Below are 15,170 nucleotides of genomic sequence, written 5' to 3'. Positions count from 1 at the left end.
TTAATTGTGAAGTGGAAGAAAAATATATTTAAAAAGAATACTTTTCAGAACAGCCTTTCTCTGAAATGAAACCTGCATTCTTTCTTCCTTGGAGATGCTACATATATTAGTCCACATATATATATCCACACGTTTCCCATCTCACATGATAGTTGCAAACTGCAAACAGGACTTCTGAGGCGTTTCTTTTAGCAATAATAGCCCTTTTCTTGAAACTCTTCTAGAAAGGCCAGATTTCTAAAGTTTATGATAAATAGTTTGTTGCCCCACTTGAGCTTTGGCTCCTGAGTTACTCTGATTAATGTTTCCCTTGTTTGTTCTGTCAGATGATGAGGAAGACTTTGGCAGGTTTGTTGATGTGAATTGATGATTTTCTTTCAGGGATCTCAGTGAATTGTCGAAGGTTTAGGATGCTGGTTGATATTCTAAGCCTGCTTCAGATTTCTTCACATGTTTATCTCTGACTTGTCTTTTTGTTCTTTAGTATTATACTATTATTGACTAATATTAAGTTACACACTGATTTGTCTACAGGTTAGCTTACTTGTGAAAGCAGCTAGCTTTAATTAAACATTTCAGAGTTTATTTAATAAAATAAATTGAAACCCATTTTATTTTTTTTCCCTCATCTGACTTATTCTCAAATGTGAAACACATTAGAGTTTGTGGTTTTAACACTGTATTGTGACACAATTTTACTAGGAGGAGAATTGTTTTATCTGCAGGGATGTCTGGGAAATATCGCAGACGTCATCTAAGAATAATTTTTAAATATAACACCAGTTCCTCTTTTGGAAAACAGAAGGCCTCAGCCACTGTTTTTACAGAGTCCCAGGGACTGATTTTTCTGGTAGCCAGCTGTAATCTTTGGTTCCGTCGACATTTTTCACTTTTCACTGCTCAGATAGTTGCTGCAGAGAGCCAGAGGAAAATCTGGGAAGCATGGAGGGACTTTTGTGAAAGCAGGCACTCCTCAAAGCCAGGATTCAATAATTGCTTTCCTCTTGTCTCACGCAAGTGACAGATGGCGAGGCCACCAGAGGGCTGAAGATGGGAATAATATTGTTGATTAAAAAGAAATATAGGAAACAACATGCAGCTGTTGGCTGCCTGACAAAAAGAGAGACTAGAAGTGGGACAAAAAAGAAGAGAAAGAGCCGGTTAGCAGTAACAATAAAACTCATCTGGCCCACCCACATTTTAATTCCAGGTTCATTTCAGCTGCCGAAGTGTGAAGGATTTCTGGAAGGTGAGTTATTCATGAGACATATTTATTAGCACAAACCCCTTTCAAGGATTGCACACCTTCATGTATTAATCTAGATTATTATTTTTTTTGTTGTTTAACTTGGACTCAGACACTTGCCTTTTAAGTTCAAAGAAACTCAGACATCGCAAACATCTGTCTGGTGTGTGAAAGTATGCTAGTTGTTTCTCGCATTCAGAAAAATTCATTTCTGCAGAAGTCAAAAGGATCCAACCTGCACAGCATCTTTTACACATGCTGATATAATATTTCCAAGAATTTCCTCAAAATGTGGAAAACTTAAACTTCCTACAAAAGATGTAGTCTTTACTTAACACAAAGACGCCCAAGGGGCCTTTTTGTAATGAGCTGTCACAAAAACAGACATCTGTGTTTCTCGTTCCAATGAAATTTTTTGTGTTTTTCTCTAGAAATAGTCCAGTAGACATTATCCCCTCATATAATAAAAGGTGTGCAAAGAATCAAAAAATATCTTCATACAGTTGTCTTTTCTTTTCGTCTTGGAAATTCCTGTTTGACCTCACAAGACTATAAGGTAACTCTAATGTCTTTAACAGTACATGTAACCTAAGCTACTGTATCTAGAACAATAAGTATGCATGCCGAGTGTCAGCTGCGTTGTATGTTGTCCGGACAAGAAGCGAAATAAGCCTGTGTGATCGGCTGGGTAGATCAAGTGAGATTAAAGGATTTAAGGCTCCATTTGCCCATGAATATCTGATGCCTATCTGAGGCAGGAGCTGGCGATCCTCCGTTAGGTCACTGAGGTGTTGGTGGAAATCAGCCTTATCTGCATCTGGCCATTTTTTTCCCCAACCGGCTCTTTTGTGAATATTCAGCCCTTCCCTGTCTTAGTCAAAATATAGTAAATGATTCATCCATTCGTCACACATCAAAGCATTTTCAGAATCAAGATGTCGCCAAAGCAAGCAGAAATGAACTATTGTTCTGCTTTGATTTGACACGCAACCTGGTGCTGCTTGGCTGCGCTAAATATAAATCAGCAGCTGGCAATCAGTGGTTAATTAAAGCTGTGAAATGACCTGGGTCTGATTGTGATTCTCCGGTGGTCGTGTAAGACAAGCCTCCTGTGGTTTCTCTAAAAGTCATCAGCCGCATACTTGAGAGTTCATGCCTCAGAGTTCAGACACGACGCACACAAGTCTGTCTATATGTTCTCCCCCTTCTGCTGTTAATCATTTTGGGATGTGTGGATGAGAGTTACTGAAATTAGAGAACTGAACTCAGATTGTTTTATTCGAATGTGTGCTAATCACCATCTTTTCAAAGTAGGAGTTAGATAAGCGGAGGCAAAAAGTGTTACAATCATCCCCTATTCATTTTTTTTTTCTATTTTGTTACAAATTCTGCCACATTCCAACCCTCCACTTTCATATGATTTATTGGAAATGTATGTGATAAAGCAACAAAAATAGGATTCAAAATATGTAACAAGTAAAACAATCTGAAAAGTGTGGACCATATTAGTATTCAGCCCCCTTCACTCTCATCTCCCTCGATAAATCTTTCAAACAAATGAATCCAGACTAACAGCGTTGCTGCTTCAGACTTGAGCGTCGCTGCACGTGGTTTTTTCATTCATGACGACTAATTGAAAAGCCAGAAACATCAGTAATAAAGTTTGCTTGTTTGTTTGTTTATTTGGATCTCCATTAGCCGTTACCGTAACAGTGGCTACTCTTCCAGGGATCCACAGTAACAAAGTTGTGGAGAAGCTTAAAGGAAAAAGACATATCTAAAGGTACAGTTCAATCTTTCATGTAATGCACTTAAACTGACAGAGCAGAGAAGTGCTTTGAAGCAGCCAAAATACACAATGTAAATCTGGAGGACATGTAGAGATGTACACAATCTGCAAGAATAAAACCTGTGAAAAGAAAGAAAGTCATAATAAGCCCTGATTATAGCAAACATCTGTTAGCAGGTGGGACCAAAATGTAACTTTTTGTCTCCTTGCAAAATGCTGTGTGCATCAGAGAAATAACAGGAGAGTAAACATACCTCTGAATAGACATCTATGTGATGAAACACGGTGGTGACTGCATTATGCTGTAGGGATGTTTTTATCCGCAGGAACAAAGAAGCTGCTGCTAGTCATGCAAGTTAATATTGGAAGAAAACTGTTTGGAAGCTGCAAAAAAAAAACTCAAACTGAGGTGAAGATTCACCTTTCAGAAGGACAATGAGCCAAAACATACAGCCAGATCAAGAAATGAAGGATTTAGATCAAAGTCTATCAATTCATTAAAATCGCCAGCCCGGAGATAAATGTTACAGAGAATCTCTCAAAAATGTTGACTATTTATTGTAATTTCACCACTCAATTGGACTGAGTTTAAGCTACTTTGTAAAGGAGAATCCACATTTTAAGTTCAGTCTCTGATAGAAATAGCTGGTAGAAATTTACCCAACAGACTTGCAGTTGAAACTGCAGCAAAATGTGGTATTTACCTTAACGGACCTGAATATAAATTTCTACTGGGCTTTTTAGATTTTATTTGTAAACCGTTTTGAAAACCATGTATCATATTCCTTCTATAAATATGTACCACTTTGTGTAGTCTAATCACAGAAATCCCACACGTTTCTTGCTGACAAGATGAATAAAAAAAACCACTAGAAAAATGAATATTTTTGTGAGGCACACAATATTGGTGATCAGAAAGATAAATGTTCATGGTAATGAAAATAAATTGAAGCCACCTCTCTTATTTCAGTATCTACTTTCAACAATTTGGACTAGATTTGTCATTTTGAAACAAACTGAATGACTTTTGGCTCGAGACGAAATGCAGCACTGTTCCCACTCTTTATTTTTATTTTATTAATGTGTGGAAAATGTGGTTTGATCCTTCATGGGAACGATAAATACACGCGGAAAGACTAGACGAGGCCTGCAAAATAAGCTGTACTGTCTTGCAAATCATTTAATAATGTCCCAATAAAACGAATAAAAACATAAAGTTAACGTTCTGAAACGAGACGATAAATATGAAAAGTTGACGGGTGGTGTCGGATAAAGATGTAGGATTTTGTGAGATTTTAGGGAGGGCTGCTAAGGTAGGTTCCCTCCCCCTTGGGTGTGTCCACAACCGCGGAGACCTCAGCCTATCCACCTGCAGAAATCCGCTTCCTTCCACTCCAGACATGAGCGTCGCTGCGCACGGGTTGAATCTCCGCTCCGACGATTGTGTCCAAGCGAAAACTCTTCCCTTTTTTTTTGTTTTTTTTTTGTTCACCTTTTCGAGGGTAGAAGTAAAAAACCCACGGAATCTTCTGCTGCAATAAAGTGCTAGCTTCAAGTTTAAGGGGCTCCGTGAAGGTAATTTAAATCCAAGCTTTGTTTGGCTCTGGGATAATCGTGCAGGATCTGCGATTGATACGCCTGCGGACGGAGCAACCTGAGTGGATGGTTTTAAATGGTGACCAGCCGTAGTGCAAAATCTAGGAGCATCTAGAAGGTAGGTGATTATTAAGGAAGTATCTTTTTTTTATGAAAAATGAAATCCTAAAACTATAAGTTCACTTGTGACATATGCGCTTGAAGAATGCGGTGGGGAAAATAGTTGCTTTCTGAGTGCAAATGGATATTTGCAAGATTATTTGGTCATTTACTGAAATACTTAAGCTTTATATTTTTTGGTGCGCCTCCTTAAATGCGTGGGAGGTCGCTTGTTTTAATGAAACACTGTTGAAAATCACGCACGGCGCAAAAGCTGCGCGTCATTGTCCGTGTCTCTGTGCGTTTTGGTGGACATTTAAAGTTTCTGCTGCATGTGCATTCTGAGATTTCAAACTAAGCACACATCCAGTCTCCAGACAATAATTTTGTTTTCATGTAAATGCCATATTTTGCTTCCAAAAGGCATGTGGATCATGTCCTCCTAACTCGGAGCCCATGCAGTCAGGCTTTATTTTGGTTAGCGGCTCTCCTTTGGAGCTCTGCCTTCTGTGGCTCAGTGTGGAACTTGATCTTAAACCCTGACTGAAAATCTGACCTCAAACTCTGATCCACGTTTACAAGGAGATCAGTGGCATACATGGATGATTACATCGAATCCCCCCCTCCATTTCCTTGCTATCACTGTTTTGTTTCCAAACCTAGACCATCATGCATTTTTATGCACGTTTTTCTTTGTTTCTTTCTCTCCCTTTTTTTTTTGCAAATTCGTCCACACTCTGATTTCTTGGATAGTCCTCAGAACCCATTTATGAGGATATTATCTCCAGCTCTCTTTGTGGCGGATGACAGCATGCTGATGCGCTTTGTGATTTAATCTGTCAGCGCAGCCAGTGCGCGCCAGGCTTAAGGGGCAGCAACTCTTTCCAGTCCTGCTATCGGGGAAACAGTGCAATATCTCCTCAAATTCGTTGCTATGCATTTGTAGCAAACATGTTATGTAGCTTTAGTCAAAAAGTTCAATCTTGCCGATTTTAATAAGTGCTGAGGCAAACACCAACTGGATCAATCATGGAAAAAAAAAGCTACAGAAAAGAGGAGCTTGTGATAAAAAAAATGTAGATTTTCTTTGCAAAAAAGATTCACAAAGCATGATTTAAGTTGCATGGCTTGGTGATACAAAAAGGCAGCCAATCATGCATGTTGAGTTCCTCGTTAGATCAGCACTCAGATGACAGAGTTTAACCCTGAGGCCTTATTTCCTTCACTTCAACACAAAAAAGTTCATAATGAGCAGGTGCAGTTCTTTGGATGAATAAAGCACAGAGGAACACCTTCTGCTGCCAACCCATATATAACATAACAGAATAGGTGGCCACCTCCCCAACCAAGTGTAAGACCTTAAAGATAAATGTTTGGATATTTAAAATAATCAGAAATAAGCCTTAAGCTTCAAATCTGAAACTGACTTCTGTGTCATCTGACTCCTGCTGTGCAGTGCTAATTATTTGTCCAGTGTACAAAATGCACAGCTGTCAGATTGGGGATTCAAATTAGCAACAGGACTCTTGTTCAGGTGTCCACCTGACAGATTATTTGTATTTTACGCCATGGAAATTCACATGACAAGATAAGTACAGACGGTTTAGTAAGGGTGAGATTTTTATTTATTTATTCTTATGTTGCTTTTTTAATTTAAAGGGCCTGTGGATTTTTGATGCCTGGTGTTGTCTGTCTCACAGCTACGGGACATCTCCTCTGTTAACAAATAGAGGGACAATGTTGTGGGACAAACTGTCCTGGCTGCTGGGCCTCCTGACCGTGTCGGCGGGCGGGCTGCCACCTTCCAATGATCCTCTGTCTGCTCCCAGAATCTTCCTGTCCTTTAAAGGTAAGGCACTTGAAAACACTGCGACCTTTCTTTTTGTGTTTAATCTGCAGACCTGGTGCAACACCTTCTCTCCATTTTGGTCTCTATCAGGAATGGGTTAACTGCTGGCAACAGCAAGATTCAGGGTTTGCAACCCTGGCTCTTGTTCAGCCAGAGCTTAACTGGGGTTTGATTGTGTGGGAGAAGCCGGTGAGAATAATGAGATGTGCCGCTGATTGTCCGAACTATTCAGGGCCGCAGAATTTGTCTTCATCAAATTGCACGGCTGTTATTAGTCCCCCCCAAAACAAGCCTTTGTGTGACCTCGGCTGCTTTCTGAAATCAAGTCAAATTTAACACTTGGCTGTGCACGTACTCCGGGTGCAGATCCAGCATGTTATGAATGTCGGTCAGTGCCAGCGTGAGAGCCTGTGTGTTGAATTGTCCGGCTAAAATAGGTCCCAGCAGAGCTGTTTCTGCTGCTTTGTCAAAGTGGCTTCCAAGACTGTCCTCGAGGTTTTATTGTACCTGTCTCTGCTGACGACTTTAATATCGCTGAGTTCGGATCTGTCTCCTTTTATGAGAGCACCACTCTTGAGTACTGTTAGCCAGACAGCTTTCATGTGAGAAAATTGAGGAACGCAGAATGAACTGCAGCTTTGAAGCCTTGAAAACCAAACCTCTGGGCGATTCCAGATGAACTTAGGTGATGCGTGCTCATAAAAACAATAAAAATCCTGGACTGTCTCACACAGTTTGTGTTATTTAAGTCCGTTAAAACAGAATTATTGATTCATGGCGCTTGTTTGTGTGTATACATGGTACCAAACAAGGGCAGCACTTAAGTCCATAGAAGTAGGTCGAGAGGTGGAGCGTGGCCAAAGGGAAAACCCATTAACTTTTGTTACAGTTTCTCTCAAAATTACAACATAGGGCATTGGTTTTGATGGAGGCCAGTACTCTATTAATGCCCTTCAATTCCCCCTTTTGCTTTAACCTTTGAGTCCAATCTTTTTCTCTCAGCGGGTGTTTCACTTGTTAATAGTCTCACATTTACTTTGCTGGGAAATGTCAATTTATTCTCTTCTATCTTAAATTTGTTTGCTTGTTTTTAATTAGTTTTGGAGGTTAGTTTATGCACGACGGAGCAACTTCAAGTGGCCTGAGACTAATAACGCATCTAATCTGTGTGATCCGCTAATTGTATGGATTTTTGCACTGCTCCACGAGGAATGCTTTATTAATTTTTTATGTGCCGGTGTACTTAACAAAGCACTTGGCTTTAGGCTTCATAATGGCAACGTACTGCAGTTATCTCTTGTGATAAGTGCCTCATGATAATGTAAACAATGAAATTTCCAAATAAGCATTTGAATTTCTAGCCAATATCAGAGTAAGGAAATGCAGAAGGTGACGGCGTTAGGGTTGCTGAATTTGCTGCACATGACCCAGCCTCACATCTTTATCCATAAAGGTCTCTGATTATTTACATTTTAGGAAACTGGTGGGGAGGATTTTTGCTACATTTGGCTGCTGTTCAAGTTTTTTTTGTTTTTTTTCTTATTCTGCATCCACAGTTCGTATTTGCCTTTCTGATATTTGCTCTCTGTCGGAGCCACTCACAATGAACCACAGATGGAGCTAAACATGGCTTTTAATAGGAAAAAAGACACAAGCAGAGCATTTTTGTATAAGGACAATGCTTAAAAACCCACTCTTTATTTCACACTCACGTTAGGCTGCATCTGAGATGTGCATTAATATGCATGATAAAAAAAAACAACAACTGACAAATTATATAAAAGCATCGCTGTGATATAACAGCACTTTTGCACCATGTTTGCGAGAGTTGATGTTGGCTTTTTTCCTTTGATGCTGATAGGCTACAGTTTATAAATCCAACATCTCCATCGTTGAAATGAAAGAAATTAGTTTTCGTTTTGAAAGGAAAACATGATTTCTTTGATGAAATGAAGGAAATTATCTCTACAGAACCAAAGCTGCTTTATGTATCTTGTCTTTTGAACTATTTTCCTTGCAGCTGATTTGAGTGTGTGTAGTGAACAACTTGACTTTTTCCTTCACTTTTTCTGCTACGGGACGTAAATCTGATTATGGTTGCAGACACACAGATCACTCTGGAAAGCTGACAGTATTTTCCCTGATGGTTAATAACAGTGTGCATGGCAGGCTGAGTTTAGACCGACAATCAGTGAGTCAGTGAGCTAAAATCTCTTTACAGTTCATCAAGCTTTTGGGTTGCTTTTCTTGAGTATGAGCAGGAAACTCCTCAGAATCGATGGGAAAGTGGTCGGATCTAAAAGCAAAACAATCTAGGAAGAAAACCGGTTAAACATACAAAAAATTGAGAATGGTAACACAAAATAACCCTAAACAAAAAATCAAATTCTTTGATTCATAGCTTATCAGAATGTTCAAATGGCCCAGTCAAAGTAAAACCCTAAATCTACTAACACTACTAATCTAATTTAAATTTGATTGAATCTGAGATATTTTCCAGAAAATAAGATGTATAGACCTTGTACAGAAATACCCCAAAGGATTTTCAGCTGTGTAATATTGAAAACCAGTTATTCAGGAAAGTATTGACTTGAAAGCATATATATGCCATAATGTACTTTTTTGTAAAAATTTTGAGAAGTACGCATACTTTTCCATCCGACTTAGCAGGTGTGCACTATCTAGTATTTGTCCATCTCTGAAAAAGTATTATAAAATGTACTGAAGCTTACAGCTGCTGTGAAGTTTATTTATTTATTTGTTTATTTCAATCATTTCACATGTTGACATACAATTTCTGAATGAAAATGAGTAGTTTGAAGTATGTTACTATGATACTATTTACACTAAGTACTTTGAATGTTCATTTGAAGCAAATCATCATGCACGATTCCATAAAAAACAGAGCTGAGAAACTAAATGCGGCACACCTTTCAATTTCTGCATCATCTTCATTAGAATTAATTGAAAGGACAAGATTTTATTTAGAAAAACAGGACAAAAAGGCTCAAATTTGTGCGAGTATGCAGCTCTTCTGTCTCATAAAGGCTGAACTAGACTGGCTTGTGTCATCTGCTGGGAACTCCTATAGTTACTTTTAAACGAGGTCTATAATCACCTGCTATTTTAGTGCAGCGAGGTTTTGACCCTTCAAACAGGAGCCGGTCACTCCCGAGGTTAACTGCTCTCAAACTGTGGGAGAATGGCACCATATTAACCAGTAATAGCTTGTTAGGGCAATCCTCAGGCACATTTGAAAGTGTTTAACTCTGTTTTTCTTTGGCCTCTTTGTGGTCCGCAGCAGAACACCTGGGCGCAAGGTTAGCTGTGGGAAGAAAGCCTGCAGGAGGAAGATAAACCCAGGCAGTCCTGTAATTGAACTAATTTTCACGGATGGTCTTTAGGTTCGTTCAGCCTTTGTAGTCCCCCTCTCCTCTGGACGGTCTTCCTCTGACACGTAATGAGCTGATGGTTGTCACGCCTGAACAAAGACTTCACTATCGTGCTCATCTTTCCTGACAGTTCTCAGGGCGAGCGTCAGGAACGGTGACATGTCCTTCATCTTCTCATTCTCCGAATAATAAGCTGCTGCCACTGAGTTTGAACTTGCCGTTTTTAACTTTCCAACAACGGGGTGCTTCTGCAGATTATATCCCACTGGCAGATTTGTGAGAGACTTTTAGTTTCCACATGTTAAGTCAGCGTGACATTCCTCTACGTAGGTGGCCCTGTTCTGTTGTCATTTATTGGGCTCCTCTGGCAAAGGGAAAACATTAATCACGCCTGTCATGCCAGAGCTGTATCCCCAAATAGTTCAGGGGGTTTGAAAGCATGCACCGTTGTCTACTTAGATTCAGCTTAGACGTTACCGATGTCAAGACTAGAGATCCAATCTTCATCTTTTCAGTGTTGAGCTTGCCAGTAGTGCTTTTAGCTTGTTAGCATTAGCACTCACAATAATCTTTAAGTAAAACTTTACCTAAACGGTGAGATTTTCAAAAGTCTTCCAGTATTTCAGCATCCAACCTGTTCCATGACAGACTTAAAGCTCAAAAGGAGAAAATAAAGCAGGTTAACACATTTAGCCTTCCTGTTATCTCTCCTCTGGGTCAATTTGTCTAAATTCTCCTAAATATTTGTCCAGTTGATACAAATGGAGCCTAACATATAAATATGTATCAGAAGAGATGAAGTATAAAACAACCATAAATGCAAAAATACAAAGCAGTGAAGAACTTCTCTGTGCTGCCTCAGACCTTCATTTAAACACATAAGTGATCATGAAAATAGCCATATTTGAAAAATTTTCCTTCAGAGACAATTTCCACATTGAGGATTGTTATAGGCTGGTAGCACTTAAGTTATATGGTGGGTTCACTCATCAGAAAAGTATAATAGTTTTGAGTTTTTGATCGACTGATCAGCAAACCGTGCCGGTCAAGGTGACCGCCGTCTGATTCCCCAGATGATTTCTCGGTGCATCCAACACGGCAGATATCCTTTAATTAATCGTTGCTGCAGAAAGTTTGTGGAATTTATTGTTGCAGGAATGTTTCAGAGGCTTTTCTGAAATCTGTGTTATCATTGTTTTAATCTTATGATGATGATTCAAAGTGATCCAACGCCTATAAAAATCAGTGCAACGTCACAAACCTGTTGCAGACCAGATTCGTTATTCATCAGACCCCATGATTGACTCTGGGTGATATGAATCATCAGGGAAGGATCAGAGTTATTTTGTTTTGAATTCTATGTGCATGTATAATGCAAAGACAGAAACTGACTGTAAATATTTTTGAACTTTTGGAAAGAAATGACTCGAAATACGTGTTTAAAAATTAATACAAACTTTCTTGTTTTCCATGGAACAGAGTTTGTCTAGTTAACATCATCATCTTTCAGGTCCTTATGTGACCTGGAAACTTTAAATTCAAAATGATCAAAACCAGCCATAAAATGGACAGTAGATTTTTCAGAGCCTCTCATTGTCATTAATCTGAATAAATTTGCATAGTGCCTATTTGAAAGGCTTTTGTCAAAATTCTGCGTTCACAATGATTCATACATTTCTTCTTTCTATGATGCATTCACCTGTTTTCTTTAAACATACAGAATCGCTGAAAGAACATCTAACCTTACTTGATCTAAAAAAAAATAGAACGGCATTGCCATGAGGAAAGCTTCTGCAAAATAACGTTTGGTAGCTGTTTCACGCGAGCCCCTAGCAATTATTACAATACTTAATTAGTTTCTTCCTCAGAGGCGATGCTGGTGGAGAAAGGTTGGTGTATCCCAGCAACCTCTGCTCCACAGGATGCGTTGTGTCAAACTCTGATTATTCAGGAGAGCCAAACAGAAGGTGACAGCTCCACTGCTAAATATAGTGGCCCTCCTGTCTTCTCTCTCTTTTTTTTTTTTACCTCCCTTCCCTCCTCTGCCTCGTCATCCTCCTCTGCTTTTACGCCATGCTTACCCTCTCTTCCTGCCTCTTGATGAGAAGCTGGCAGTGTGAGCTTAAGGAGGAGAGCACCCAGTGTGCCGCCCACAGCAGGGACACTGTTTTACCACATGCACAACAAAAAGAGAGGGAGCATGGATTTTTAAGTGGCCACAGTTGAAGGAGGAAGCTCACACTGGGCTACCAATCTGAGGGCAGGAGCATGTTTAATTTGATTAACTCATGCAGAATAAGCAGAGATGGTGTTTCGGGCTACATTAGGTTGTATATGGTTGGTAATAGTCGCTTGATTGCTATAGCAGACGTGGGTTTATTGTGTTAAAACAATATTAAAATGTTTCCATTTATTTTTTTACTCCCCTTTCTGTCCCTTTCATTCTCTTCAACATTTTCTCTTCAATGAAAATCATTGTTTTCATTTATATCTTTTTATGTACCTTTTCCTTGTGCTCTTTAATTTTTACAGCTCCCTAGCAGGAGAGACATCTGGTTTGGAGCTTTTTTCTTCTTTTTTTTTTTTTTACGCTTCATTTTTGCCCTCAAATGTTTTCCTTTTAACCGTACCTTGGTAGACGTAAAGGTTTCTTGACTGTGTCTTCTCCTTGCGTCACTGTGTACCTTGTAAAGGTCATGTTTTATGTCTCGGAATAAATCAGCAATTTCGCATGATTAAAATGTGTGCAAATCTCGCCCATGAATCAACTTCTACTATTCTTCTGCTTAAATAAAGCAGCAAGTAAAAATTAAACCACAGTCATTAACCAAAACAAAACAAAGAAAACACAGCGCTCTGATCTCTCTTGACCTTTTCTAGTGATCTTTTGAAGGCGGTGTCAGAAATTCCCTCTTGGTATGCAACAATCTCATTGTGGAAAGAGCCAGATCACAGAAGGAGGCTGTTCTATTTCTGTCTTTCTGCTGGGATTGTTCTGCTTTTGCAAGTTCAGTAAATCAGATCAAAATATTGCTCCACTTGTTGTTCTTGTTTATATGCAAGCTAACGTTGGCACTAGATGTAAGAAATATGGGCTTCTGTTGTATTTGCTACAAAAATTCTGATGAAAACAATTTTAAAATTCACCTCCATCCTTTTTGGGAAACATCTGCGACTTCAGGGTATCAGATCCCCGAAAAACACAAATAGTGCTGTTAAAAAAACAACAAGTTAGCAAATAGCCTACTTTAGCAGACTAATTGTTTATAAATAATTTAAACAAGATATCAGGTACATTAAGCAGTGTGACGAGGTGTTTATTTTCTTATTTGTTGTTTTTAGTGTGCAAGTTTAAAGATGATATTAAAAAAGTTTATAATGGCCACCATATTTCTCACTCATTTCAATTTGAGTATAGACATTTAAAATATCGCATTAATAAATCAAATGCCATGCAAATAGGCTTTTCAGTGCATCTTAGACCTCTTAAATATGTAAAAAATGCAATGCCATAGTATTTTAGGACAAGTTACCTTAACTTCTATCATCTGGTGTTGTACATGCTGAAACAATATACAGCTTTGTAAAAAAACTAAGAACCCACTGCACTGAACCCCGTTGAAAACCTCCTGGTTTTTCCACCAAATGTTGATTTCTGAACTCTTCCTGAGTTAAAACATTAGTTCTGTTGTTTCTAATTGATTACGTACTTGTTTCCTTTGCATTATTTGAGGTCTGAAAGCACTGCGTCGTTTTTGTTATTTTGACCATTTCTCATTTTCTGCAAATAAATGCAACATTTCTGCCTGGGATTTTGGGGATACGATAGTTCAAAGAATAAAAGAACAATGTTCATTTTACTCAAAAATGTACTTATAAAAAGTAAAGTCAGAGAAACTGATAATTTAAAGTAGTCTTTTAATTTTTTTTTCCAGAACTGTATTTTGCAGCACAAAGCAGGAAAGAACAATTCTCCATTGACCCATAGTGCATACTTATTCTAAAAACCCGAATCTCCGGCCGCTGCATTAAGAGGGACAACCCTCAGCTGAAACACATCATGATTTGTGTGAGTGTGTCAGTGACTGTTTGCATGTGCCTGCTGGTTTGTTTGTGTCTCCTGGTCTCTGCTGTTGCCACTTTTTTAGATGGAAATGTGGCAGACGGGATATAAATAGATGCGAGCCACTGTGGCACATCAGACTTGTCTTCTCGTTCTCTCATTTTTAGGAAGAAGCTTTCTGATGTTTATGATTGTTTTCTTCTTCACCCTTGAATTTTCTTTCAGAAGCAGTGCTTGCAGAGGTGTGGTTTTGTTCATTAAGAAGTGCATGTTTTATACAGACTTGTCATAAACCTCAGGTGAAGGAGGATGTGGGATGAAAACAGGGTTCAGGATTATAATGGATTTTACACCAGAAGTGGTTTGGTACAGATTTAAAGTGACAGAGAGGAATGTTTTAATATTCATTTCAGGTCCATGTGGCTATGTCTGAGTTGTTTGTTGATGCCTGTGTGTTTCTACGTGTGCAAATGTGGGTGCTCGCATGCTTGCACAGCTTCTTTAAAAAAAAAAAAAAAAAAAAAAACTGCTATCTGTGACACTGCTTCGGTTTGGTTTCCATAGCAGCCTCTACCTGTCACTCCTCACAAACTGAATCAGGTTCAAATGATCCCCTCCGCAGAGAGGAGGTGGGATGCAATCACTGCCTTGCTCTTATTTCCCCAGCTGTTGGCTGTCTTGTCTGTTGCAGGAAATCCTGTAGTACGGCACCCAATACTTGGCTTAGTCAAGACAATTGTGAAAATAAATTTACTGAAACAATTGAGTTGGAGGCTGTGGTTTGATTCTTGGAGTGAAGTAATACTGACATGTAAAGAATGATTTCTTTGTCAAGGTCCAGACTACATGGACATTCTCTCCAGATGTGGCTGAAATGCTTGAGTCCTAAGGGGGTAAAGGGAGGCTGCTTGCAGTCGATCCTGAAATTAAATAGACAGCAGGTCAAGGACACTTCTCCCCCTGTTGGCTTTTGACAGCTATCATTCATTTTCATTTGTCTGTTAGTGTTTGGATCATGTTCCTGACCTGACTGTCATGATGGCCAGTTTTAACATTTCTCAAATGCGCTGAATGCGATCATGCAATCATTCTTTCATGAAAGCCATTAAAGCTTGAGACATTCCAACACTGGGAAA

General features: G+C 39.1%; 1 protein-coding gene across 2 annotated transcripts in view; it reads left to right on the top strand.

Annotated features, from left to right (window-relative positions):
• The first annotated feature begins 4,184 nt into the window (after window positions 1-4,184).
• Window positions 4,185-15,170, top strand: part of sema3fa (sema domain, immunoglobulin domain (Ig), short basic domain, secreted, (semaphorin) 3Fa) — a 54,336-nt gene continuing 43,350 nt past the window's right edge. The window contains exons 1-2 of one of the 2 annotated variants that reach the window (XM_008408702.3): window positions 4,185-4,749; window positions 6,431-6,579. In XM_008408702.3, the coding sequence (XP_008406924.1) occupies window positions 6,468-6,579 (112 nt within the window). In that variant the 5' untranslated portion in view covers window positions 4,185-4,749; window positions 6,431-6,467. The remainder of the gene's footprint in view (window positions 4,750-6,430; window positions 6,580-15,170) is intronic. The other variant, XM_008408701.3, reaches the window with a different exon arrangement.

The sequence above is a fragment of the Poecilia reticulata genome, chromosome 5 (assembly GCF_904066995.2).
Source record: "Poecilia reticulata chromosome 5, P_reticulata-male-v2, whole genome shotgun sequence".
Taxonomy (NCBI): domain Eukaryota; kingdom Metazoa; phylum Chordata; class Actinopteri; order Cyprinodontiformes; family Poeciliidae; genus Poecilia; species Poecilia reticulata.
This window is presented reverse-complemented; position numbering and strand designations above follow the sequence as displayed.